Genomic DNA, 25,888 nt, shown 5'->3' on the forward strand with positions numbered 1-25,888 from the left:
GCCCAGCGCCCAGGCTGGAGTACAGTGGCGTGATCTCGGCTCACTGCAACCTCTGCCTCCTGGGTTCAAGCAATTATCCTGCCTCAGCCTCCTGAGTACCTGGGATTACAGGTGCGTGCCACTACGCCCCGCTAATTTTTGTATTTTTAATAGAGACGGGGTTTCACCATGTTGGCCAGGCTGGTCTCGAACTCCTGACCTCATGATCCGCCCACCTCGGCCTCCCAAAGTGCTGGGATTACAGGTGTGAGCCACCGCGCCCAGCCGGCAGGAAAATCTCTTGAACCTGGGAGGTGGAGGTTGCAGTGAGCGGAGATTGCGCCAGCCTGGGCGACAGCGAGACTCCAGCTCAAAAATAAATAAATAAAATAATATTAACTGGGAAACTGGGTGTGGGGTATGTGGGAACTCTCTGTACTATCTTTGCAATAAATAAATCTATAAATTTAGAAGTCTAAGGCCGGGCATGGTGGCTCACGCCTGTAATCCCAGCACTTTGGGAGGCCAAGGGGGGTGGATCATGAGGTCAGGAGATTGAGACTATCCTGGCTAACACGGTGAAACCCCATCTCTACTAAAAAAAAAAAAAAAAAAAAAAATTAGCCGGGCGTGGTGGCAGGAGCCTGTAGTCCCAGCTACTTGGGAGGCTGAGGCAGAAGAATGGCATGAACCCGGGAGACGGAGCTTGCAGTGAGCCGAGATAGCGCCACTGTACTCCAGCCTGGGTGACAGAGCGAGACTCCGTCTCAAAAAAAAAATTTTAGAAGTCTAAAAGTATATAAAAAAGAAAAAAAAAGCGAAAAAGAGTTGCCTGAGCCCTTTTGTGGCCACCCAGCACTGGCAGAGCAGTTAGGCAGGAGCAGCAGGGGGTGGAAAAGAAAGGGAGGCAGAAGAAGCAGGAGCTGCTTTATTTCAGAACAAGGTACAATAGGCCACACCTCTGTCCTGCACCTGGGAACCTTGGGCATGGATGAGCAGAGCAACCACAGGTCTGAAGAGACAAAGCAGAGGAAGCCTGAGCGTGCTTCTCCCCTGTGTGGAGGGGCAGGCCGCCATTGTTGTGGTGTGGCTCCTTTCATCTCCTCAGCTGTCCAGGGACTAGGGTATGAAGGGACAAGAAAACCAGGCCCAATATCCTCTAAAATTAAGCTGAGGCAGGAGAGGGACACCCAAGGCGAGGGTGACAGGCCTTTCTTGTTGGCTGGAGAGCCAGTCTCCGGCCGGATCCTGGTGCCAACGGCAAAGAAAGGCCCAAAGTGAGGGCAGCGCAGAGATGAGGGGGCTCTCAGGGAAAACACCCAGGGTGGGAGCAACCACAGAAGCCCCCCCGCTGTGTCCACTCTCCAATCATGCTGGCCTTCTTCTCCCCCTTGGATATGACCAGACACATGCCCAGAGCTGCCTGCTCATGGTGGGTTGTCCTGCGTTGGGGCAGTCTCAGCTACTGGTCCCACAGAAGAAGTCTTCAGGAAGCTCACTCAGGAGTCCATCCAGGTCATCTACAGAGAGGGGAATGATGGGTAGCCTTAGTGACAACATCAGCGTTCCATGTGACTCAGGTCCAAAGTTTCTGCCCTTCAGGAGGGCCTGGACCTGGCTGTATAGCTGGGCAGGCGGCTCCTCCAGGCAGTGGTACCCATGCCAATGGGCCTGAGGCTGGCCTGACTTCCATCTTCCCTCTGCTCCCCTTGTACCCGTACATGACAAAAGGCAGGGGCGTAATCCCTGGGCCATTCTGACGAGGAAGAGGATTCCCCTGAGCCTCACTGATTCCTCTCCTTCCATCCAGTCATAGTGCCAAACAAGAAGGCTTCAGAGGTCACCTAGTGCAACTCTCATTGGCTGAAGGAGAAAGAAGGCTGGGAAAAGCCATCAGATGTGTTCAGAGTTACACAGTTCCTTAATTGGCTTCTCATCTGACAGTGGAAAATATCACCCCCTTCCTCAAAGTGCCTGTGTAAGACTACAGTTCTCAGATGTGGTACTTATGTCCGAGAACTTGGACACAGCTGACCTCGATAATCCCTAGCAATATTATTTACTAGCAGCAGCTAATACTGACTGAGTGCTTGCTCTGTGCCTCAATAAACATTCATAGGTAGGGCATCTCCAGTTAGCTCCTGTTATCAACCCCACTTTACCTGAAACAAACTTTCTTTTTTTTTTTTTTTTTTTTTGAGACAGAGTCTCACTCTGTCGCCCAGGCTGGAGTGCAGTGGCGTGATCTCAGCTCACTGCAAGCTCCGCCTCCTGGGTTCACACCATTCTCCTGCCTCAGCCTCCTGAGTAGCTGGGACTACAGGCGCCCACCACCACGCCCGGCTAATTTTTTATATTTTTAGTAGAGATGGGGTTTCACCGTGTTAGCCAAGACGGTCTTGATCTCTTGACCTTGTGATCCACCCGCCTTGGCCTCCCAAAGTGCTGGGATTAGAGGCATGAGCCACCATGCCCGGCCCACCAGCCCTAACATTCTATAATCAACTCTCTGTCACTACCAGCAACCTTCTGGTGATGCCTTGGCTTGTCTCACAAAGAAAGAGTGCAGGCTTCCAGGCAATGCAAGATTCCAGGATAAGAGACATATGCTTTTTCACAAGATATAATGGCCTTTGTGGTTTATCCATTGGTATACTGTGAATTAGGTAGTGTGAGAACACCTATCCATAATTGTGGGTGGAAACCTACCCAGGTGCCGGGGCAAGAGACTGAAGGCACAAACTGTTCCAGTATAATAAAGAAAACAGAATAAGAAAAGTTATACTAGAAATAGGATATAGAGATGATTATATATGGATTTTTTTTTATTTTTGAGACGGAGTCTTACTCTGTCGCCCAGGCTGGAGTGCAGTGGCACGATCTCGGCTCACTGGAAGCTCCGCCTCCTGGGTTCATGCCATTCTTCTGCCTCAGCCTCCCAAGTAGCTGGACTACAGGCACCCGCCACCATGCCTGGCTAATTTTTTGTGTATTTTTAGTAGAGACGGGGTTTCACCATGTTAGTCAGGATGGTCTCGATCTCCTGACCTCGTGATCCGCCCACCTTGGCCTCCCAAAGTGCTGGGATTACAGGCGTGAGCCACCGCGCCCAGCTATATATGAATATTACCAATCATTAGTTTTTAGTACTAATCTCTGTATTATCATTATAACCGAGAAAAAAAACAGCCAGTACAGAGTCAGGAGCTGAAGGCACATTGTGAGAAGTGAGCAGAAGACAAGAGTGAAAGTCCTCTGTCATGCCCTGATAAGGGCTGCCTGAGGACACCTTGGTCTAGCAGTAGCGCCAGTACCTGGGAAGGCACCCGTTACTTAGCAGACCTCAGTCTTGTGGTAGCGCCAGTGCCTGGGAAGGCAACTGTTACTTAGCAGACTGGGAAAGGGAGTCTCCCTCTCCTTGGGGGAGTTCGAGAACACTGCTCCACCAGCTCTTGTGGGAGGCCTGACATTAGCCAGCCCTGCCCACAATCATCTGGAGGCTTCAACGTCTCCCTGTGATGCTGTGCTTCAGTGGTCACGCTCCTTGTCCACTTTCATGTTCCGCCTGTATACCTGGTTCTTCTTTTAAGTTCTTGGAAGATAGCAGTAGTGAATTAGTGAAAGTATTAAAGTCTTTGATTTCTCTGATAAGTGCATAGACAAAACGCTGACATATGCTGTCCTCCCTCTCTGCTTCAGCTACCACAAAGGGAAAGGCCCCCATCACGTGGACACGTGACTTGCTTGACTTACTCAATCTTTTGAGATGACTCACACTCCTTACCCTGCCCCCTTGCCTTGTATACAATAAATAGCAGTGCATCCAGGCATTTGGGGCCACTACCGGACTCCACGCATTGGTGGTAGTGGCCCCTTGGGCCCAGCTGTCTTTCCTACTTTCTCTTAGTCTTGTGTCTTATTTTTCTATAATCTCTCGTCTCTGCATACGAAGAGAAAACCCACAAGGTCCAGTAGGGCTGGACCCTACATCTGGCACCCAACTCTTGTCTTCTGGTCACTTCTCACAATGTCCCTTCAGCTCTTGACTCTATATTGGCTGGTTTTTTTCTCAGTTATAATAATAATACAGAAATTAGTACTAAAAACTAATGATTGGTAATATCCATATATAATCATCTCTATATCCTATTTCTAGTATAACTTTTCTTATTCTAACTATTTTCTGTATTATACTGGAACAGTTTGTGCCTTCAGTCTCTTGCCTCGGCACCTGGGTAGGTTTCCGCCCACATATAATCCTGTGAACTTTGGGGCCAGACAGGATTGAATTTTTGGAATTGAAAAGCTAAAGACCAGGCTGGGCACGGTAGGTCATGCCTCTAATCCCAGTACTTTGGGAGGCAGAGACAGAAGGATCACTTGAGCCCCAAGAGTTCAAGACCAGCCTGGGCAACATGGCAAAACTGTCTCTACAAAAAATTTAAAAATTGCTGGGCATGGCCGGGCGCGGTGGCTCACACCTGGTAATCCCAGCACTTTGGGAGGCTGAGGCGGGCAGATCGCGAGGTCAGGAGATCGAGACCATCCTGGCTAACACAGTGAAACCCTGTCTCTACTAAAAATACACAAAAAATTAGCCGGGCATGGTGGCAGGCGCCTGTAGTCCCAGCTAATCAGGAGGCTGAGGCAGGAGAATGGCATGAACCCAGGAGGCGGAGCTTGCAGTGAGCTGAGATCGCGCCACTGCACTTCAGCCTGGGTGACAGAGCGAGACTCCGTCTCAAAAAAAAAAAAATTGCTGGGCATAGTGGCACATACCTATAGTCCCAGCTACTCGGGAGGCTGAGGTGGGAGGACTGCTTGAGCCTGGAGGCCGAGGCTGCAGTGAGGCGTGTTCATAACACTGCACTCCAGCCTGGGCAACAGAATGAGACCCTGTCACAAAAATAAAAATTAAAGTAAAAAAAGCTAAAACTAGATCCTGAATGGTGTTAGTTTCACCTGGGTGATGCTGCCTTCTGAGGAAGCAGCTGGCCCAACCACAAGGGGTCTGCATTTGGGCCTCTCTGGTTTGTAGCCTGGTTTTCCCAAAAACCAGTGGACGTCTTGACTCCTCAGCACTCCTCTAAGCTTACTCAGGATGGGAAATCTGCCTCTGTGGTCTGGTCATCAGCCCACAGAGGACTCAGAGTGTGGCACAAAGATAGCGCCTGTCCATCTGGACAGGGGATGGTGATGTTTCCTCCTTGTGGCTGATGGCACATAACCTGAAAATGGGGGAAACCTGTGGATGACACTTTGTTTTACATGGCCCCATCACACTGTTAACGAGTTTGTGGCCTGCAGCCTTGCCAAACAAGACACTGTATCTGATTTCTGTAAGATTATATAAGAGCCAAAGATTCATGGAAAGAGGAACAAGATATAGCCAGGAAGATTCTGGTTCAGCTATTCAACAGGAAATAGAACCTCTCTTGCTCCCAGATGGGCTGACTGCCTTACCTGCTTCTGGGAGTTCTTCCTCAGGGGACGCCTCTGCCTCTAGGTTCTGTGCTGTTCTGAAGCCTTCCTCGGGCTTTGCAGCCACATCATGCTGGAAGCTCCCTGAATCCTGGCGACAGAGGATCTGGTTACCAATGCCTGTGTCCCTGAAATCCCTTCAGATGGCACCACCTCTACCCAGACAACCTCAAAGGAACAGTGTGGGGCTCAGGAAAGAAACATGATGGGGCCAGGTGTGGTGGCTCACACCTGTAATCCCAGCCCTTTGGGAGGCCGAGGCGGGTGAATCATTTGAGGTCAGGAGTTCGAGACCAGCCTGGCCAACACGGTGAAACCACATCTCTACTAAAAATACAAAAACAGAGCCGGGCATGGTGGCACGCGCCTGTAATCCTAGCTACTCGGGAGGCTGAGGCATGAGAATCGCTTGAACCCAGGAGGCAGAGGTTGCAGTGAGCCAATATCGTGCCACTGCACTCCAGCCTGGGTGACAGAGTGAGACCCTTGCTCCAAAAAAAAAAAAAAAAAAAAGAAACATGATGGAAGAGTATGGCAGGGGCCAGCCACCCAGGCCCATGCTGAAGGGAGGCAGCTGAAACACCAAACACCCAAAGCAGCGGATAATAAACAAAACAAAAAACAAACCTCTTTTGGCTGATTTGCTTTCCTAGTTCTGTTGGTATCTAATGTTTTAGAGATTCTCTATAACTAGAGCAGAGAGTGAAGAGGCCATTCAGAAATACATTGAAGAGTTAGCCTGAGGTTTAAAATTAGCTGTTAACAATCCCCAAAGGAATATATAGCTAATATAGGGGCAGGTAATTAAAACTGGTAATTAAGGCCAGGCACGGTGGCTGATACCTGTAATCCCAGCACTTTGGGAGGCCAAGGCAGGAGGATCACTTGAGGTCGGGAGTTTGAGACTAGCCTGGCCAATATGGTGAAACCCCATCTCTACTAAAAACACAAAAACTAGGCCGGGCACGCCTAGTTCATGCCTATAATCCCAATACTTTGGGAGGCTGAGGCAGGTGGATCACAAGGTCAGGAGTTCGAGACCAGCCTGACCAACATGGTGAAATCCCGTCTCTACTAAAAATACAAAAAGTAGCCGGGTGTGGTGGCACACACCTGTAATCCCAGCTACTCAGGAGGCTGAGGCAGGAGAATCACTTGAACCCGGGAGGTGAAGTTGCAGTGAGCTGAGAACATGCCACTGCACTACAGCCTGGGTGACAGAGTGAGACTCCATTTCAAAAAAAAATTAAAAATAAATACTGGTAATTAAATGGTTAACCATGGTTAGTCCTAGGAAATAGGAGTGGGGAAGGGTAGGACCCATTTTTTGCTTATTCTGTGCTATTTTGATTTATTTCAATAAGTATAGATAATTTGAAATTTAAAAGAAAAATAGGCCGAGCACGGTGGCTCATGCCTATAATCCCAGCACTTTGGGAGGCCAAGGCAGGCCGATCACCTGAGGTCAGGAGTTCGGGACCAGCCTGGCCAAAATGGCAAAACTCTGTCTCTACTAAAAAATACAAAAAGATTTAGTTGGGCATGGTCCCAGCTGTTCGGGAGGCTGAGGTGGGAGAATCGCTTGAATCTGGAAGGCAGAGGTTGCATTGAGCCAAGGTCACGCCACTGCACTCTGGCCTGGGTGACAGAGCAAAACTGTCTCAAAAAAAAAAGAAAAGAAAAGAAAGAAAAAGAAAGGGTTTACAAGTGGGGTGATTTTGAGAGAATGTGGAGGGGCTAAGGGGAAAGATGAGGAAAATGGAAGTGGAAAGTTGGAGCTTAGATGAAAACCTCTGTCTAAGATGACTAGAGGTCATCAAGTCAAACGTACTATAGATGAAGCTGTTGCAAGGGAGGCAACAGGACTTGCCCAAGGTCACAGTACACGTTTTCAGTACACAAGATCCCAGGAAGGTGGTGGGGGCAGGGCATGTCAAGCCCAGGCTCTACACTCTCAACCTGGAGTGGATCTGCCTGGAAGCCCATGCTTACCTCCCATAAATGCCAAATGCTCGTCTCGGTTCCTAAAGAGGATGTCCCCACCAGTGCTCTGTGCAGCTTCCCCCTAATTTAGCAGAGGCAGATGCCAAGAGGGAAGACACAGAGCAGGTGCTGGCTCACCTGACAGGCCATTTGTAGCTCACTGTTCTCCACACTGCCACCTGTAGCAGATCTGACCCTCGGTCATTTACTGCCACCACCCCCTGGTGGGCCCTCCACTTGTTTAGTTCTCAAGTGACTCCTATCCTCTCAGATGTTCAAGCCTGCCATCAGATGCTCAGGGATCACCAAGAAGCCAGCTGCTCCTCTAGGTACTGTTACTGAGCCATCTGCCAGGCGGCTGGATGAGGGATAGGAGATGGTCCTGTCCCCAAAGATACCTTTTCACCTCAGAGCACCTGCCCCCTTCAGACCTCTGCTCCCCAGGGTGGAAGAGAGGAAGAATTCAGAAGATCCAGGCAGAAGGAGGGCCTTACCAGTCCCCCGTTTCTTCCTGCTCCTCTTACCTTGGGGAAGGGCTGAGATGGCTTGAGGAAGCTCCCATCCCCAGAATCCGGGCTGTAAATATGGACCAGGTTGTTGGGTGTCACGTTGAGGTAGTGATTTCGAAGTGAAGGAGAAAACACTCCAATCTGGAGTCAAGGAAAGGGAAGGTCAGTGTCCTGATGGAGCACTGGGAGCTGCCAGATGGACACCTGGCTCCCACCTGCCTTTCACTTGGTGTCCTCTGCCTAGCCTTGGTGCCAGAAGAGAACCATTTGCCACAATCTCCCCTTAACACAACCCTCCATCCCTATCCACCCTGAAGAATGGGGGCCAGCTCAAGGGCCACAGGCCTTCCCTCAGCTCAAGCCAGGGCCTAGCAATGGTTCAGCCACTCCGTGCCTGGTGTTGTAGAGGAAGGCAGCCAAACAGGTAAGGAGACAGACACTGAGGGCTCTATCCGGGGGGCAGTGGTGTGGAGAGCTGCTCCCCATACCTGCTTCAGCAGCAGCACTGAGCCAGGCTTCAGCTCATTCTGGCGCGTCTCCAGCAGCAACCTGTGCACCGTCCCCTGCATCTCTCCTGCAAATACCACATGGCCCATCAGTCTCGGGGTCAAGGGCAGCACAGCGACTGGTATGGGCCCTGGCTGGGAAGTGGGCTGCTCACTGCCTCAGTTTTCCTGTCTGCAAAGGGAGAGGGTGATTCCACCTCATTTCCTGGCCTCAATGGAGCCCACTCACCAGACAACCTAGGACCTAATTCCTTACCCGTGGGGTCCTTGAAAACCACACTGGCGTCCATTGTGCTCCGAGTCAGGGACTTGATCATCACCGCCATGTTGGGGACCTTGTTCCTAGGAAGCTGCTTCAGGGCTGCCTGCTTACAAGGAGAGGCATATGCTGAGCCTTCCACGGCCCACTTGTGACTTCCCAGGTCTCCAAGTGTGCCAGGGCAACCGGGGTTAGGAGGGGTCAGAGTATAGTTATAGTGATGATCTTCTTTGTGGAGGACAAGGAGGTACCCCATCTCTCTCTGGCAGACCTAGAGCTGGGAGGTCCTTCATTTCTCTCCCCTGCCTCCGTTCTTTTTTATTTTTTGAGACGGAGTTTCGCTCCCAGGCTGGGTGCAATGGCACAATCTTGGCTCACTGCAACCTCCACCTTCTGGTTTCCAGCGATTCTCCTGCCTCAGGCTCCCGAGTAGCTGGGATTACAGGCGCCCACCACCACGCCTGGCTAATTTTTGTATTTTTAGTAGAGACAGGGTTTCACCATGTTGGCCAGGCTTGTCTTGAACTCCTGACCTCGTGATCCACCCACCTCGGCCTCCCAAAGTGCTGGGATTACAGGCATGAGCCACCGCACCCGGCCTATTTTTTCATTTTTGAGATGGAGTCTCGCTCTGTCGCCCAGGCTGGAGTACCATGGCACGACCTTGGCTCATTGCAACCTCTGCCTCTGGGTTCAAGCGATGCTCCAGCCTCAGCTTCCTGAGTAGCTGGACTTACAGGCGTGTGCCACCAAGCCTGGCTAATTTTTGTATTTTCAATAGAGGGGGTTTCACCATGTTGGCCAGGCTGGTCTCGAACTCCTGACCTCAAGTGATCTGCCCGCCTCAGCCTCCCAAAGTGCTGGGATTACAGGCGTGACCCACCCCGCCTGACCTGTTTGGTTTTTGTTTTTTTCTTGAGTCGGAGTGAAACTCTTATTGCCCAGGCTAGAGTGCAATGGCACATCTTGGCTCACCGCAACCTCTGCCTTCCAGGTTCAAGCAATTCTCCTGCCTCAGCCTCCTGAGTAGCTAGAATTACAGGCATGTGCCAACACGTCCGGCTAATTTTGTATTTTTAGTAGAGACAGGGTTTCTCCAGGTTGGTCAGGCTGGTCTTGAACTTGCGACCTCAGGTGATCCGCCCGCCTTGACCTCTCAAGATTATAGGTGTGAGCCACCATGCCCGGCCTTGGGTTTTTTTTAAAGGAGACAAGCTCTCGCTGTATTGCCCCGGCTGGAGGGCAGTGGCACAATCATAGTTCACTGTAGCCTCAACCTCCTAAGATCAAGTGATCCTCTGGCCTCAGCCTCCCTAGTAGCTGGGACTATAAGACATGTGCCACCACATCCAGCTAATTTTTTTGTGTGTGTATTTTTTTGTAGAGACAGGGTCTCGCTTTGTTGCCCAGGCTGGTCTCGAACTCCTGACCTTTGTGATCCTTCCACCTCAGCCTCCTAAAATGCTGGGAATACAGGTGTGAGCCACTGTGTCCAGCACTTTCTTTTGTTTATATGTGTTTACACAATGTTCCATCATAACAGTCACAGGCAGGGATATGTTGGCACATGTACTGGCATGTCTCTGCACACAACCCTTAACCACTAGGGAGATTTGAGGGTGGCAATGTGCTCACCCCACCCCATCCAGCGCCTGGAAGTGCAGAGGCATACCATAACCCACTCTCTCCTTCCACCTGGGCCCAATCCTATGGATGACAGTGAAAAGGTAGGTAAGTGGAAGATACAACCAAGGGGCTTCGTGCTGCTGCTTGTATAGGGTACGAGGGAGCAAACAGCCCCTTCCTAAGGTGGAGTAGGGCAGTAGGTCAAAGAGAGGGAGAAAAATGGTCTTTCCTTTGGGTCTCAGCACCCAGAATCCTTACCTTGCGCAGCACCATGACAATGCTGTAGGTACAGAGGAAGCAGCTAGGGTCTCTCTCATCCAGGCCTAGCGCGGATTTCATGGTCAGCCAGGGCCCTCGCCCAAAATCCTCCTCCACAGATGCCTGGGAACTAGCAACAATCTGGTACCACAGAGCAGAGGGGGAGCCTGTATGAATAGGTCTACCTTGCTACAGACTCTTGATTGAAACAGGGTGGAAGGGTGAGAGAGGAAAGGCAAATCCCCTCGGAAAAACTGTAGTACAATGGCCACAGTCTCTCCTCTCATTTATCTCCAAGGCCAGAAAATGGTATGTGACATCTTTTTTTTCTCTTTTTCTTTTTTTTTTTTCTGATTGCTTTGGCATTTGAAGCACGTGAAAATCTTGTCGCGTATCACAGGTTTCATTCAGCAGATACTCTTTTTTTTTTCTTTTTAAAATCAGGTCCTGTCTGCAGGACTAGGTATGAAAAACAAATTTTTAATAAAATCAGCTCCTGGGCCAGATGCGGTGGCTCACACCTGTTATCCCAGCACTTTGGAAGGCCGAGGCGGGTGGATCACCTGAAGACAAGAGTTCGAGACCAGCCTGGCCAACATGGTGAAACCTCGTCTCTACTAAAAATACAAAAATTGACCGGGCGCAGTGGCTCACACCTGTTACCCCAGCACTTTGGGAGGCCAAGGCGGGCAGATCATGAGGTCAGAAGATGGAGACCATCCTGGCTAACATGGTGAAACCCCGTCTCTACTAAAAATACAAAAATTAGCCAGGCATGGTGGCACACGCCTGCAGTCCCAGCTACTCAGGAGGCTGAGGCAGGAGAATAGCCTGAACCCAGGAGGCGGAGGTTGCAGTGAGCCGAGATCACGACACTGCACTCCAGCCTGGGCAACAGAGCGAGAATCCGTCTCAAAAATAAAATAAAATAAAATAACATAACATAAAATAACATAACATAAAATAACATAACATAAAATAACATAATAAAATAAAATAAAATAAAATAAAATCAGCTCCTGACTTTAACTGCATTGAAGCAGAAGGCTATCTACGCTTCTTTTTTGTAAGACTCAAAAAGTCTTAGGGGTAGGGACCCACCACTTATATTTATAGGCTTCCAGAGTGGCTTAGCCATTTTGAAACCAGTCATATTCTATTTGGCATGCTTCTAGCTTTAACAATTAACCTTCTTACATTAATACATGCTTTGAATCCAGAGAGTATCTGCTGCTTTGGATCTGAAATGGACTGGCAGATCTGCGGAGCTACAGCAGAGAAAAAATACTGGGGAGAATTAAAAGCAAAACTGGGTTTGAGGGCAGAGCAGGTCAACCAGAACCCCAAGGAGAAGGGAAGCAGGGTCTCACCCACCAAAGGGAACCCAGCAAAAGCAAGAGAAGGCAGATCCTTCCCAGCTCAGTTCTCAGAAACCTGAGAGGAAGGGCTCCTGAGACACAATCTCATAATACTTATCACAGTCTCCTCCCCCGGGGGAAGCTGGAGCTAGCTGGGCCTTTATTTCTTAGATGGGAAAGAAGGCTGGACCCATGGCATCAGATAATACCTACCTGGCACCAGGACAGGCCTCACTTAATGCCAGTAAAATTGCTGCCTCCCCCAACTACCTGCCTCAAATGCCTTTTAGTGTGTGACACCAGCAAACAGGCCTAGCAGCATCAGCTCTTGATTCTTAACTCCTGAAACACACAGGGATGCCCCTCACTCTCAAATCACACCCAGAAAGTTAACATTTGCATAAGTTACCTCTGTCTGGAATTTAGCCAGAGCACCATGGGTCGGAGTTTGGGGCGCGGAAACCATGATATCCTCCAGACTTCTCCCACTCTGCTAAGAGGGGAGGGAAGGAGAAGGTGAGAGCAAGCTTAGCAGCTGTTATTTACAAGTACAGCTTATTGTCTGGTTTACATAATGAGTTCAGGAAATGATCAGGGACTATTAACACATATTACATCTCTCCTAACAAAGTCTCAGGAGCCTCTTTGGCAGCTCAAAAAAGATACTTTGGGGATTGGTTTGAAAACGTGAGGAAGCCGGAGCTCGCCCAGGTGCAAAAACCAGGGCTGCCTGAAGGGGGCAGTGACCCAAATAGAGAGGCCCGGCTGGGTGTGGCGGCTCACACCTGTAATCCCAGCACTTTGGGAGGCTGAGGCGGGTGGATCACCTGAGGTCAGGAGTTCGAGACCAGCCTGGCCAACATGGAGAAACCCCCATCTCTACCAAAAATACAAAAATTAGCCAGGCGTGGTGGCCCATGCCTGTAATGCCAGCTACTTGGAAGGCTGAGGCAGGAGAATCACTTGAAGCTGGGAGGTGGAGGTTGCAGTGAGCCGAGATTGTGCCACTGCACTCCTGCCTGGACGAGAGAGCAAGACTCTGTCTTAAAAAAAAAAAAAAAAAGAAAGAAAGAAAGAAAGAAAGAAAGAAAGAAAGAAAAATTGAGAGGCCTGTGATGAGCAAAGGGGCAGCTTTCCCCAAGTCCTAACCCTTTCCTCCAGGGAGATCCAGCCCAGGAGGAACATAGACGGCCTCTTTGGATATCTGCTAACATGCTAGGGAAGAGCAAGTAACAGGCAGAAATTGTTTCAAACACCCTTAAAATGGGAGGAAGAGGGCACACCTATCACAACCAGTCCAGATCCTCAGAGTCCAATTATCTGGGATCTGATCCAAGACTAGTTTAATCCAAGTCTCACCAGGGCTGTCTCCTTTTCAGCCCCAGCTTCCCCACACCTGCCACAATGAACTGTTCTGTGGATCTGAGAGCACCTTGCTCTTCTGCCTCTGTGCCCTTACACATGCTCTTCCCTGCTTTCCCACTGCCAGAACATCCACAGAGCACAGCGCCCGCTCCGCCACACACCTGTTAACCTCCTACTCATCCATCCAAAGCCCACTCAGCAAGCCTAAGGCAGAGCCAGTGTCTTCCCAGCACCCAGGGAATGACCCCTGTTCACACTGTGTGCTTTGTGCATGTTTGTTTGTTTACATCTGTTTCTTCCATTTCACTGTAAGTTCTTTAGGACAGGAACTATTTCTTTTAATCTCTGTATTCTCAGTTCCAAGCAAATTGTCCAACACATAAGACCTTAACAAATGCACAAGAATGACTTCCTGCCCTAGTGCACACCTGTAGTCCCAGCTATATGGGAGGCTAAGGCGGGAGAATGGCTTGAGCCTAGTTCATGACCAGCCTGAGCAACATAGCCAATCTCTAATTCTTAAAAAAAGGAAAAGAGGGTCTTCTTAAAAAAAGGAAAAGAGGGTCAGGCGTGGTGGCTCAGGCCTGTAATCCCAGCACTTTGGGAGGCCGAGGCGGGCAGATCACTTGAGGTCAGGAGTTCGAGACCAGCCTGGCCAATATGGTGAAACTCTGTCTCTACCAAAAATACAAAAATTAGCCAGGCATGGTGGCGGGGGCCTGTAGTCCCAGCTACTCAAGAGGCTGAGGCAGGAGAATCGCTTAAACCCAGGAGGCAGAGGTTTCAGTGAGCTGAGATTGCACCACTGCACTCCAGCCTGGATGTTGCAGCAAGACTCCATCTCAAAAAAAAAAAAAAAGGAGAAGAAAAAAGAAAATTATGATGTCCTCAGAGCCTTAAGCACTCCTTCACAGTGGATTTTCTAGCATTCAGTTCTTCCATTTCTCCTGCAGCTTTGAAAAGCCTCTCTGCACTTCCTTCCTTCCTTCTCTGCAAGAGGGAAGATACGCTAGGGCTGGACAGTGCTGGAACCCTGCTTCTCTCCCTTGCCCACCAAATCCTAGAAAGCCAGCTCACTCACCTGGTGAGGCAGGATCCCAGCTGGGCCGGGGAAACGGCGAGTTTTGGCTCGGGTGGAGAGATGGGTGGGCTGCTGGGGTGTCCGGCTGGCAGCAGTGACTAGCTGCACCAGGTGGTTGGTGACTATGGGTGTCTGCAGAGCTCCCTGGGGACCCAGGGAGGAATGGGGACCTTTTGGGGTACCAACAGGAGACCCAATGGAAGACACTGGAGCTTGGGGTTGTAAGGGTATCCGAGGAAATAATCCAGAGCTAGTCCTTGAGGGAGTAGAACAGCTTGAGTTGGGAGTTCGAGGTCTGGGTAAATGAGCTTTGCCACTTAACCAGGAACTTGGAGACTGGAATGGCTGACAAGGGAAACGATTTTGAGGGCTGCTCTGAATGGTCCCTCTAGCAGCTTGGAGAGGCTGAAGTGCTTGAACAGGGGAGCGTTGTGGACAGACTTCCCAGTGGGGTTGCTGAGTGGGAACCGTTAAGGCAGTTGGAACAGGAAGGTGACCCACAGCACCAGGTCTCAAGGGGGGTCGTGGAGTCCTACATTGGATGACAGGATCTAGAGACTCATCCTGGGCGGACATGATACCCGCTTTGTGGGTGGCAGGCACAGGCCCCTTCTGGCAAGATCCACTCAGATCAACTACCCGGGCTTTTTTAGCCAATACTGAACCCTCCTGCTGCTGGGCAGGCAGGATTGGTATGGCCTCACTGCTGACTCCACATTCCAGCTCCATGCCAGGCTCCTCCAACTCCATGCTTGCCAGGACTTTATCAAATTCGTCTTGTTCAGGCCCCTCAAAGCCACCAACTTGCTGCTGTTGGCTCTCAAAGGTGAGTAGGGGGTGTAAGGCTGAGGACTGAGGTCTTGCTGGCTCTCTGAGCACTTCTGTCACTGTCACTCTTCTCTGATTGCCAATCCAGCTGCTGGAAGTAGAGACAGGCCTTAGGGGAGCTGCTCCTATGCATGATGGACGGCTGTCGGCACTGGGCGTGCTGGAGGCAGGGAGGCAGAGGTCCAAGTCTGGCAGGCCCAAAGCCTCTGAGGGAGCAGTGGGGTGTAACAGCAGCAGCCTGGAGGACTGTGCCTGCACAGTCTCCTGTGGCCTAGAAGAGACAGGTCTCAGGCGCCCAGCATTCACAGGCAGTGAGCCAGTAAACCGGTTCTCTGCATCCTCCACAGCAGACAAGAAATCCTACAAGGAAGCAGAGATGGTAGGTCTTGGCATCTGGAAATCAAGAACCCCTCTGCTTTTACTGTTCAGGCACATGGCGTGTATGTTTGTGTGTAGATACTTGAAAGAAACCAAAGCACGAGGGTCGGGCATGGTGGCTCATGCCTATAATCCCAGCACTTTGGGAGGCCAAGGTAGGAGGATCACTTGAGGTCAGGAGTTCGAGACCAGCCTGGCCAACGTGGCGAAACCGTCTCTACTAAAAATAAAAAAATTAGCTGGGCATGGGGGTGCACACCTGTAGTTCCAGCTACTCGGGAGGCTGAGGCAGGAGAATCACTTCAACCTGAGAGGCAGAGGTTGGCAGTGAGCTGAGATGGTGCCACTGTACTCCAGCCTGGGTGACAAAGTGAGACTCTGTCTCAAAAAAAAAAAAAAGAAAAGAAAAAGAAAAAGAAACCAAAGCATGAAAGCCAATAGTGGTGTCTCTTACCACCTCTGACCTCACCCATGGGCCTACACAAGGCTCTATCAAAAACACTCCAATCTAAGGCTAAGTCTTCAGGTAACCTCTTTCTTCAGTCTTCATGGGTGGGGAGAGGGGCAGTTAGAGGAGAACAGCAGGAGAAGCAAACGTTCCAGGGAACCAAGAAGTCAGACAAATCACCCTAGGTCACACAACAACCATCTCAAGGAGACCACTTTCTGGTGTCTGGCTTGTTATCTAAACAGGGATCTATCCAGCTGGTCATGCTGCCTGTCCTTAGCTCACTCCTCATCCCCAATACACACTCGTGTGCTCTCTTTCTCTCTCTCTTTCTCACACACACACACACACACACACACTACACAGAGATAGCTACCCTTCAGTAAGCCAGAGAGGACTTGGAGCCAGCAAAAAAGGCAGAAGTTAAATATAGCTTTTCAGGCAAGTTAAATAAAGTATGGATTCCAGTTGGGAAGCAAGGTGAGATTGACACCTTCAAGAGCAACAGACCTGTTCTGAGGGTGGTTTTGAGTCAGAACTGCTGATTTAACTGACAGGAGGGTCCCCACCACCCCCACCCTCTGCTACTGCACTGGATTGTCTGGGCTACAGAAAGGCTTTTTCCTGCTTTGTGTATTATTAACTGAGTCCCATACTCAGGCAGGACCACCACAGGACTCAACAATAATAATAATAACCAGAACTATAGCAGTAATAAAATCCTGATGACTCTGGAGGTTGATGATCTTTTTTCTCCCAAAGAGCTCACTCTCAGACTGACATCATCTGCTTTAGGAAGGGGGAAGGGACTGATCTGCCATTTTCAAGGAACAGAAACTTCAGCTGTCAGATTCCTTTACTCTAATTCCATTACTCACTTAGCAGTCCCATCATCACCTTGTAAGACCCAAGAGGGTCATTTTAACAGTCACTTTTTCAGCCTGTAATCACATATCTCCAAAGCTGAAAGACAAAGACAAGGACACATCTCCTTGACAAAACTGGCAGTTGTGAATTATTTGTAAAAGCAAAAATCAGGACGGGCCCCCTGGCTCACACCTGTAATCCCAGCACTTTGGGAGGCCGAGGCAGAAGGATCATTTGAGCCCAGGAATTTGAGACCAGCCTGGGCAACTTAGTAAGACCCTGTCTCTACAAAAAAACGAAAAATTAGCTGGGCATGGTGGCACACACCTGTAGGCCCAGCTACTGAGGAGGCTGAGGTGGGAGGATCACTTATGCCTGGGAGGTTGAGGTTGCAGTGAGCCGTGATTGTGCCATTGCACTCCAGCCTGGGTGACAGAAAGAGATCCTGTCTCCAAAAAAAGAAAGAAGTTCACACAGTGGGGGCTGCCGGGGGCAGGGAGGTGGAGAGCATCAGGAAGAATAGCTAATGCATGCTGGGCTTATTACCTAGGTGATGGGGTGATCTGTGCAGCAAACCACCATGGCACATGTTTACCTATGTAACAAACCTGCACGTGTACCCCTGAACTTAAAATAAATGTTGAAGAAAAGAAAAAAAAGAAATATCCCTGGCTGGGCCATTCCCAGAAATTCTGATTTAATTGGTGTGTGGTAGAGCCTAGACAAGGGTAATTCTAACGTGCGAGCTTTGGATCTAGTCTCACCCCTCATCTTGTGATTAGACAGAGGGAAGGGAAGAACATCTGAGGCAGAAGAGCGTCCCTCATATTGTAGAAGAGAAAACAGAAGACCAGAGAATAAAGTAACTTGCCCTGATTCACATAGCCAATTGCTGACCCCTGGCCTCCTGCCATCCAGTAACTATGCTATCTCTTACATGGTTCTGGCTCTACATACACAGCCCTTCCCACCGCAAGTATGTTATCACAGAGGTGAATTAAATCAGCTAGATGACACAGCTTCCAGGAAAGAGCCCTTATAATTTAAAGGTATGACAATTAGGCAATTCATTGCTCTGGTTTTTTGTTTCTAAGACAGTTAAGTAGGTTGTTTACACTTCTCATCACTTCTCAGCACCTCACAGGCAAAAACATACACATGTCAACTAAAAGGAGGCTGGTACAGGCTAATCCAAAATGTTCTGAACCTGAGTGTTTACATTTTAAGACCTCGTCTGCCACCTCTGATCATCAACACTTCCCTACCTCATCTTCAAACTCCTCTTCCACAGCAAACAACTTCTGCAAACTGCACGCCTGAAAAGAAAAAAAACCAACTGGGGTTGAGAAATACCATTTGCAAGCACATTCTGTCCTCACTCTGCTTCTTCCCAGCACTAACAATACCATCAGGTATATTGTTTTTTGTTTGTTTTTGCTACGGCTGGGAAAGGACTAAGGAATGAGAAGAAATGGGATTTCGTTAAAGACTTAAACAATCTAGGGCCGGGCATGGTGACTCATGCCTGTAATCCCAGCACTTTGGGAGGCCGAGGCAGGTGGATCTCCTGAGGTCAGGAGTTCGAGACCAACCTGGCCAACATGGAGAAACCTTGTCTCTACTAAAAATACAAAAGTTAGCTGGGCATGGTGGCTCATGCCTGTAATCCCAGCTACTCGGGAGGCTGAGGCAGGAGAATCGCTTGAACCCAGGAAGCAGAGAGGTTGCACTCCAGCCTGGGCGACAGAGTGAGAGTCTGTATCAAAAAAAAAAAAAAAAAAAAAAAGACCCAAGTATTCTAAAAAACTTACTTAGCTGTGTGCAGTGGCTCATTCCTGCAGTCCCAGCTACTTGGGAGGCTGAGGTGGGTGGATCCCTAGAGCCCAGGAGTTTGAGGCTAGGCTGGGCAACATAGTGAGACCTGCCTCTTAGAAAAAGATTAAAACACTTTCTGCCAGGCACGGTGGCTCATGCCTATAATCCCAACACTTTGGGAGGCCAAGGCTGGTGAATCAACTGAGGTCAGGAGTTCAAGACCAGCCTGACCAACACGGTGAAACCCCATCTCTACTTAAAATACAAAATTTGGTTGGACATGGTGGCTCACACCTATAATCTCAGAACTTTGGGAGGTTGAGGTGGGGGCGGATCACAAGGTCAGAAGTTCGAGACCAGCCTGGCCAACATATTGAAACCCTGTCTCTACTAAAAATACAAAAAATTAGCTGGGCGTGGTGGTGGGCACCTGTAATCCCAGCTACTCAGGAGGCTGAGGCAGGAGAATCACTTGAACTGGGAGGCAGAGGTTGCAGTGAGCCGAGATCGCACCACTGCACACCAGCCTGGGCGACAGGGCAAGACTCTGTCTTTAAAAAAAAAAAAATTAGCCGGGCCTAGTGGAGCATGCCTGTGATCTCAGCTACTTGGAAGGCTAAGGCAGGAGAATTGCTTGAACCCGGGAGGTAGAGGTTGCAGTGAGCCAAGATTGCGCCACTGAACTCCAGCCTGGGCGACAGAGCAAGACTCTGTCTTAAAAAAAAAAAAGGAAAGAAAGATTAAAAAACTTTCTTGTAACATAATCCACTCAGAACCATCTGCACTAATCCTGGAAGGGAAGAAAGGGGGCAAAGGGAAGGCTGCCTAGGGGAGCAAGGGCAGTTCTCCAGGACTGTGCACATGGGCATAAACATTTTGTTTTTGTCTTTTGTTTTGAGACAGGGTCTTGCCCTATTGCCCAGACTGGAGTGCAGTGGCAAGATCATAGCTCACTGCAGCCTCAATCTCCTAGGCTCAAGTGACCCTCCCACCTCAACCTCCTGAGTAACTGGGACTACAGGTGTGCACCACCGTGCTCAGCTAATTTTCTTTTTTTTTTTTTCTTCCTGAGACGGAGTCTTGCTCTGTTGCCCAGGCTGAAGTCCAGCGGCACGATTTTGGCTCACTGCAACCTCCACTTTCCGGGTTCAAGCAATTCTCCTGCCTTAGCCTCCCAAGTAGCTGGGATTACAGGCCAAGCCACAATGCCTGGCTATTTTTTTTGTATTTTTAGTTGAGACAGGGTTTCACCATGTTAGCCAGGCTGGTCTTGAACTCCTGACCTTGTGATCTGCCCGCCTCAGCCTCCCAAAGTGCTGGGATTACAGGCGTGAGCCACTGCGCCCAGGCTAATTTTTAAATTTTTGTAGATATGGGGCCTCACTACATTGCCCAGGCTAGTCTTGAACTCCTGGGCTCAAGTGATCCTCCCACTGTGGCCTCCAAAGTGCTGGGATTATAGGTGTCAGCCACAGGCTGGGCATGGTGGCTCACTCCTGTAATCCCAGCACTTTGCGACGCCAAGGCGGGTGGACCACCTGAGGCCAGGAGTTCAAGAACAACCTGGCCAACAAAGTGAAACTTCGTCTCTACTAAAAATAGAAATAAGTTAGCTGGGGTGGTGGTGCCCGCCTGTAATCCCAGCTTGTTGGGAATCTAAGGCAGGAGAATTGCTTGAACCTGGGAAGTGGAGGTTGCAGTGAGCGGAGATCGCACCACTGCACTTCAGCCTGGGCCACAGAGTGAGACTCTGTCTCAAGAAAACAAACAAACAAACAAAAACAGGTGTCAGCCACGGCCCCTGGCTTGGGCCTAAGGATTTTGCGATATCCCAAAGGTTTCGCCTGACCAATCTTATGTCAAACATAAGAGAAACTACCATAAATCCAAACGTCCGCACAGTGGCATTGTTTCTGCAAATGAAGCCAGTAGTTTCCCTACCTAATCCAAGGCCCAAAAACTAGGGTCCCAGGAGAGTAGGATGCCCCAGTCCACGGTTCCTTCTTTCTAGCCAGCAGGGCTGCTGTAGCCAGTTCCTGATGAGTGTCAAACCCAGATCAGAGGTGGTGCCTAACCCCAGATGCCAGAGCCGCAGGAGCTACAGCTGGCGATACAGTTCCCAAGACTCTAAGGGTCAGAGTGAAACGGGTGGGCGGGAGACGACGGTTGCAGTGAGCAGAGATCACGCCACTGCACTCCAGCCTGGGCGACAGAACGAGACTTCGTCCAAAAAAAAAAAAAAAAAAAGTGGAAAGTGTGGGGCGTGGAGGGGAAAGGGATGGACCCAAGCGGTAGTGACGTCTGAGCGCACTGGAAAGGGGGGGTTTCCCAGGAGGGTAGGAAGGCAACAGGAGGGAAACTGAGGCCCGGGGGAGGAGAATGCTCTCAGGGTCTCCGGCGCGTCCATGACAAGCCCTGACGACAGCCCAGGTCTCTCGACTCCGCCGAACCCCCACCCAGACCCCGGTCCTGCAACTTGGGCGGGCGAGGGGCTGGAACCCCACGAGCAGTTCCGGAGGCCAGGGGGCCCTGCGGCCCGCCAGCCCCCAAGCTGGGCGCGGCATTACCATAGCGACGGCGGGTGGGCCTCGGCGGGGAGGTTGGCCCGGCACCCCGAGTCCGGGGAGTCGCCGGGGCCTTGGACACGACCCAGGTGGAAGTCTCGGACTCCGAGGGACAGTGCTTCCGGGCTGGGGTCAGAGGGATGAGTCTCCGCGATATAGGGAAAGTCGCCGGGAGACTGGCGGCAGGCGCCTTAGGCCGCATTCGAAGACGCCGCCACTGGGGCGTCTCCGCCTTCTTAAAGGGGCAGGCATATTTCTTTCCCGCCGACACAAAGGGCCTTCTCACTGTAGTCTTCCGCCCTGGTCTTAAAGGGGAAACGGATGGGCTCTCGGTCGCCCCCAAGCGGCTCCTCTTCCCAGTTGGCTGGTTCAGCACTGGTTCAGGTGAGATCAAGCATCTTGGCCCCACGATGCCTAATCCTGCCCCCGCCCCTTTCTTTTCCGTTCTTTTTTTTTTTTTTTTTCTTTTTTAAACCGAATCTCGCTCTGTCGCCCAGGCTGGAGTGCAGTGGCGCGATCTCGGCTCACTGCAACCTCCGCCTCCCGGGTTCAAGCGATTCTCCTGCCTCAGCCTTCGAAGTAGCTGGGATTACAGGCGTAAGCCATGGCGCCCGGCCTCCCTGCTTGACTTAATACTGCTTCAGAGCAAGACTGTGGCTTTTCACCTTTGTGAACCAGCATGTGGCACATTGAAGACACTCAGAAAATGAGTTTGTTTTTGTTTTGAGACTTACTTTACTCCCTTACCCAGCCCGGAGTGCAGCGGCACAGTCATGGCTCACTGCATCCTCCACCTCTTGGGCCCAAGCAGTCCTCCCACCTCAGCCTCCTGAGTAGCTGGGATCACAGGCACACACCACCAAACCCAGTTAACTTTTTTTTTTTTTTTTGACACGGAGTCTCACACTGTTGCCCAGGCTGGAGTGCAGTGGCACGATCTTGGCTCACTGCAACCTCTGCCTCTCAGGTTCAAGTGATTCTCCTGCTTCAGCCTACCAAGTAGCTGGGATTACAGGTGCCCGCCACCACGCCCGGCTAATTTTTTTTTTTTTTTCTTTTTTTTGAGACAGTCTCGCTCTGCAGGACAGGCTGCAGTGCAGTGGCATGATCTCGGCTCACTGCAACCTCTGCCTCCTAGGCTCAAGCAATTCTCCTGCCTCAGCCTCCCGAGTAGCTGGGATAACAGGCGTGTGCCATCATGCCTGGCTAATTTTTGTATTTTTAGTAGAGACAGGGTTTCACCATGTTGGCCAGGATGGTCTCGAACTCCTGACCTCAGGTAATCTGCCCGCCTCTGCCTCCCAAAGTGCTGGGATTACAGACGTGAGCCACTGCGCCCAGCCACGCCCAGCTAATTTTTTGTATTTTTAGTAGAGACAGGGTTTCACTATGTTGCCCAGGCTGGTCTTGAACACCTGACCTCGTGATCCACCCGCCTTGGCCTCCCGAAGTGCTGGGATTATAAGCGTGAGCCACTGTGCCTGGCCTAAACCCAGCTAATTTTTTTATGTTTATTTGTTGTAGAGATGAAGGCTCCCTATGTTGCCCAGGCTGAACAAGTATTTGTTGAATGACTTGATGCCATTTGTCAGGAGGGAGTGAGAATGGCTGGGCAACTCAATGCTCACTTCCGCAGTGGCTCTTGCCTGTAATCCCAGCACTTTGGGAGGCAGAGGCGGGCGGATCACAAGGGCAGGAGATGGAGACCATCCTGGCTAACATGGTGAAACCCCGTCTCTACTAAAAATACAAAAAAATTAGCCGGGTGTGGTGGCGGGCGCCTGTTGTCCCAGCTACTTGGGAAGCTGAGGCAGGAGAATGGCATGAACCCGGAAGGCGGAGCTTGCAGTGAGCCGAGATCACGCCACTGCACTCCAGCCTGGGCAACAAAGCAAGACTCCGTCTAAAAAAAAAAAAAAAGAAATTAGCCAGGCATGGTGGCGGGCGCCTGTAATCCCAGCTACTCAGGGGACTGAGGCAGGAGAATGGCTTAAACCTGGGAGGCGGAGGTTGCAGTGAGCTGGGATCATGCCACTGCATTCCAGCCTGGGCAACAAAGTGAGATTCTGTCTCAAAAAAAAAATTAAAAAATAAAGAATAATACATCTTCCAGCCGGGCGCGGTGGCTCACGCCTGTAATCCCAGCACTTTGGGGGACCAACGCAGGCGGACCACGAGGTCAGGAGATCGAGACCATCCTGGCTAACACAGTGAAACCCTGTCTCTACTAAAAATACAAAAAATTAGCCAGGCGTGGTGGCAGGCGCCTGTAGTCCCAGCTACTTGGGAGGCTGAGGCAGGAGAATCGCTTGAACCCGGGAGACGGAGCTTGCAGTAAGCCGAGATCGCGCCACCGCACTCCAGCCTGGGAGACAGAGCAAGACTCCGTCTCAAAAAAAAAAAAAAAAAAAAAAAAAAAAGAATAATACATCTTCCTCACAAGGTTGTTGTGAGATTAAATGAATTAATGCATTGAAATGGCTAACGCCATGCCTGGCCTATTAACAGGACCTCAACAAATGTGGATTCCCTTCCCCCTTACTTGAATTTGCAAACACGTGCTGGGAATTGTTATGGGAACCACATGGCTTGGGTTGGTATCTATTTCAGTATACTTGCAAATGCATTTCACCCTAATTTGTTTTTTTTGTTGTTTTTTTTTGGAGACGGAGTCTCACTCTGTCGCCCAGGCTGGAGTGCAGTGGTGCGATCCCAGCTCACTGCAACCTCCACCTCCCGGATTCAAGTGATTCTCCTGCCTCAGCCTCCCAAGTAGCTGGGATTACAGGTGTGGGCCACCACACCCACCTAATTTTGTATATTTAGTAGAAACGGGGTTTCACCATTGTTGGCAAGGCTGATCTCAACCTCTCAACCTCAGGTGATCTGCCTGCCTTGGTCTCCTAAAATGCTGGGATTACAGGCATGAGCCACCGCGGCTGGCCCCTAATTTGTATTTTTATCGAACAAACAGTTGTATTCGAGTCAGTGTGATGACATACTTTTTTTTATGTGTTTATCTTTACATTTGCCTTGGTATGGACGGTGGCATATTTGGATAGGAAGTGTGTGTACACGCTGAGAATCTTGTGTAGGTGATTGGGTATTGCCCGTTGAATACGTGTATGGAATTAAATGTGTGTTGTTTGCTGCCTATGGGGGCGGGGAGGACTGATCTGTTTGTGTAGCTTTGTGTGCGAAGGTTGTGGATTCTGAGTTGGTGTGTAGGCAGCTATGTAAACCAGAGCTGTCCGATAGAACTTTCTGTGTTGATGGAAATGTTTTCTATTCACACTGCCCAACAGAGTAGCCACTAACCATGTGTGTCTATTAAGCACTTGAAATGTGGCTACTGCAGCTAAGAAACTGAAGTTTTAATTGTGTTTAATTTTAATTAATTTAAATGTGAATAAACACTGGTACACCACAGACTGAAACTTCAAGGTTATTCACACACTAGATGGTGTGCATGCCCCTGCCTCTTACCACAGAAATCCCATCCCTCGTGTCCGACCCCAGTGGAGCCCCACCTGGGCGTGTGCGTGCATGTGTATGTGCGCATGTGTGTGGGTGTGAGCCGTACCTAGGGGGCCGCCCCCCTACCCAAGTCCCCAGCCGAGCAGTGAATCAGCCTGACAATGAGGTGAGTCATTCATGAACTGCTCCAGGCTGGCCCAGCGGGCGGGAAGCAAACGTCAGCCAGCCTGGAAGCCCTACCCACCCCAGCCCCCCCAGTGGGATCGCTCAACCCCACGCACTGCAGATGTTGTTGAAGCAACTGACGCGGGCGAATCAAGGCACGGAAGCTCGGCCCCTCCCTCTGGTTTGCAATCCATTCATCCCTCAGCTTCTCTCTCCCCTCCAGTGGCATGTGAGTCATCTCAAGATCTCCCTGAGGACAGAGACATTCAGCTCCTCTATCCTCTACACCCTGATCCGACACCCACCTCCCCAAGCCTATCCCTATTGCTTCTCCCTCAAGGCTGGGGACTGGGGGAAGGGAAGCTGGACCCCCTGGGGAGGTGCCAGGGTCCTGCTTCATAAGCAAAGCTGACCCACTCAGGGCTGTGGGAGTTGGCTCAGGGTCAGTTGCAGCTGGCTGGATCCTGCGGAACTGGCACCTTGCTTGCTTGGGCAGCAGGAAAGGAGTTGCCCAGGGATGCTATGTGGAGCACTTTTGGCTTCCGGGGAGGACCAGGTAGGCAGGGGGCAAAAGTATTCCTCTGGTTTCCAGGAAAGACCCTCATAGTATCTCCCCAGTGGCTGACAATCTTCAGAGCCTGGTAACTTCTCTCCTCTGCATACCCCCTGGTGGAGAATGGGTTGTGTGGCCCATTCTTTCATTAATTAGCCTTATTCTCTTGGACTTAACATTACCTGATGCTTCTGACTTGGACAACTGGGTAGTGGTGTCCTTCACTGGATCAGAAAATACCCTCAAAAGCCTTGAAGTTATGTAGACCCTTTGACAAAGCAGCTCCACTTCTGAGAACTCATCCTGAGAAAATAATACAGTCATTGACGCGTGCCAAGATTTACCTATAAGAATGTGCATCACATGGGCCGGGCGCGGTGGCTCACGC

General features: G+C 50.4%; 1 protein-coding gene across 10 annotated transcripts; it reads right to left on the bottom strand.

Moving 5' to 3' along the window:
- Positions 1–892: 892 nt before the first annotated feature.
- HROB (homologous recombination factor with OB-fold) lies at positions 893–24,218 on the bottom strand. 10 transcript variants are annotated; one of them, XM_008976016.4, is made up of 10 exons: positions 21,309–24,214; positions 18,192–18,242; positions 14,406–15,593; positions 12,369–12,449; positions 10,602–10,742; positions 8,715–8,826; positions 8,441–8,526; positions 7,968–8,093; positions 5,443–5,551; positions 893–1,499 (listed from the first exon to the last, which is right to left on the bottom strand). In XM_008976016.4, the coding sequence occupies exons 1-10, from the start codon at positions 21,309–21,311 to the stop codon at positions 1,438–1,440; spliced, it is 1,959 nt and encodes a 652-aa protein (XP_008974264.1). In that variant the 5' UTR covers positions 21,312–24,214; the 3' UTR covers positions 893–1,437. The 10 variants fall into 10 exon arrangements, with proteins under 10 accessions (XP_008974264.1, XP_024782051.1, XP_008974247.1 ...); XM_024926283.4 differs by having other exon boundaries at positions 8,715–8,823; positions 21,309–24,213; XM_008975999.4 differs by having other exon boundaries at positions 12,369–12,452; positions 21,309–24,213.
- Positions 24,219–25,888: the final 1,670 nt, after the last annotated feature.

Source organism: Pan paniscus, chromosome 19 (assembly GCF_029289425.2).
Source record: "Pan paniscus chromosome 19, NHGRI_mPanPan1-v2.0_pri, whole genome shotgun sequence".
Classification (NCBI taxonomy): Eukaryota; Metazoa; Chordata; class Mammalia; order Primates; family Hominidae; genus Pan; species Pan paniscus.

Coding starts and splice junctions, on each gene's coding strand:
- HROB (XM_008975999.4), bottom strand. Junction 10,743..12,368: donor TGGCTAAATTCCAGACAGAG/GTAACTTATGCA, acceptor CTGTGGTACCAG/ATTGTTGCTAGTTCCCAGGC. Junction 8,827..10,601: donor TTGTCATGGTGCTGCGCAAG/GTAAGGATTCTG, acceptor TCTCCTTGTAAG/CAGGCAGCCCTGAAGCAGCT.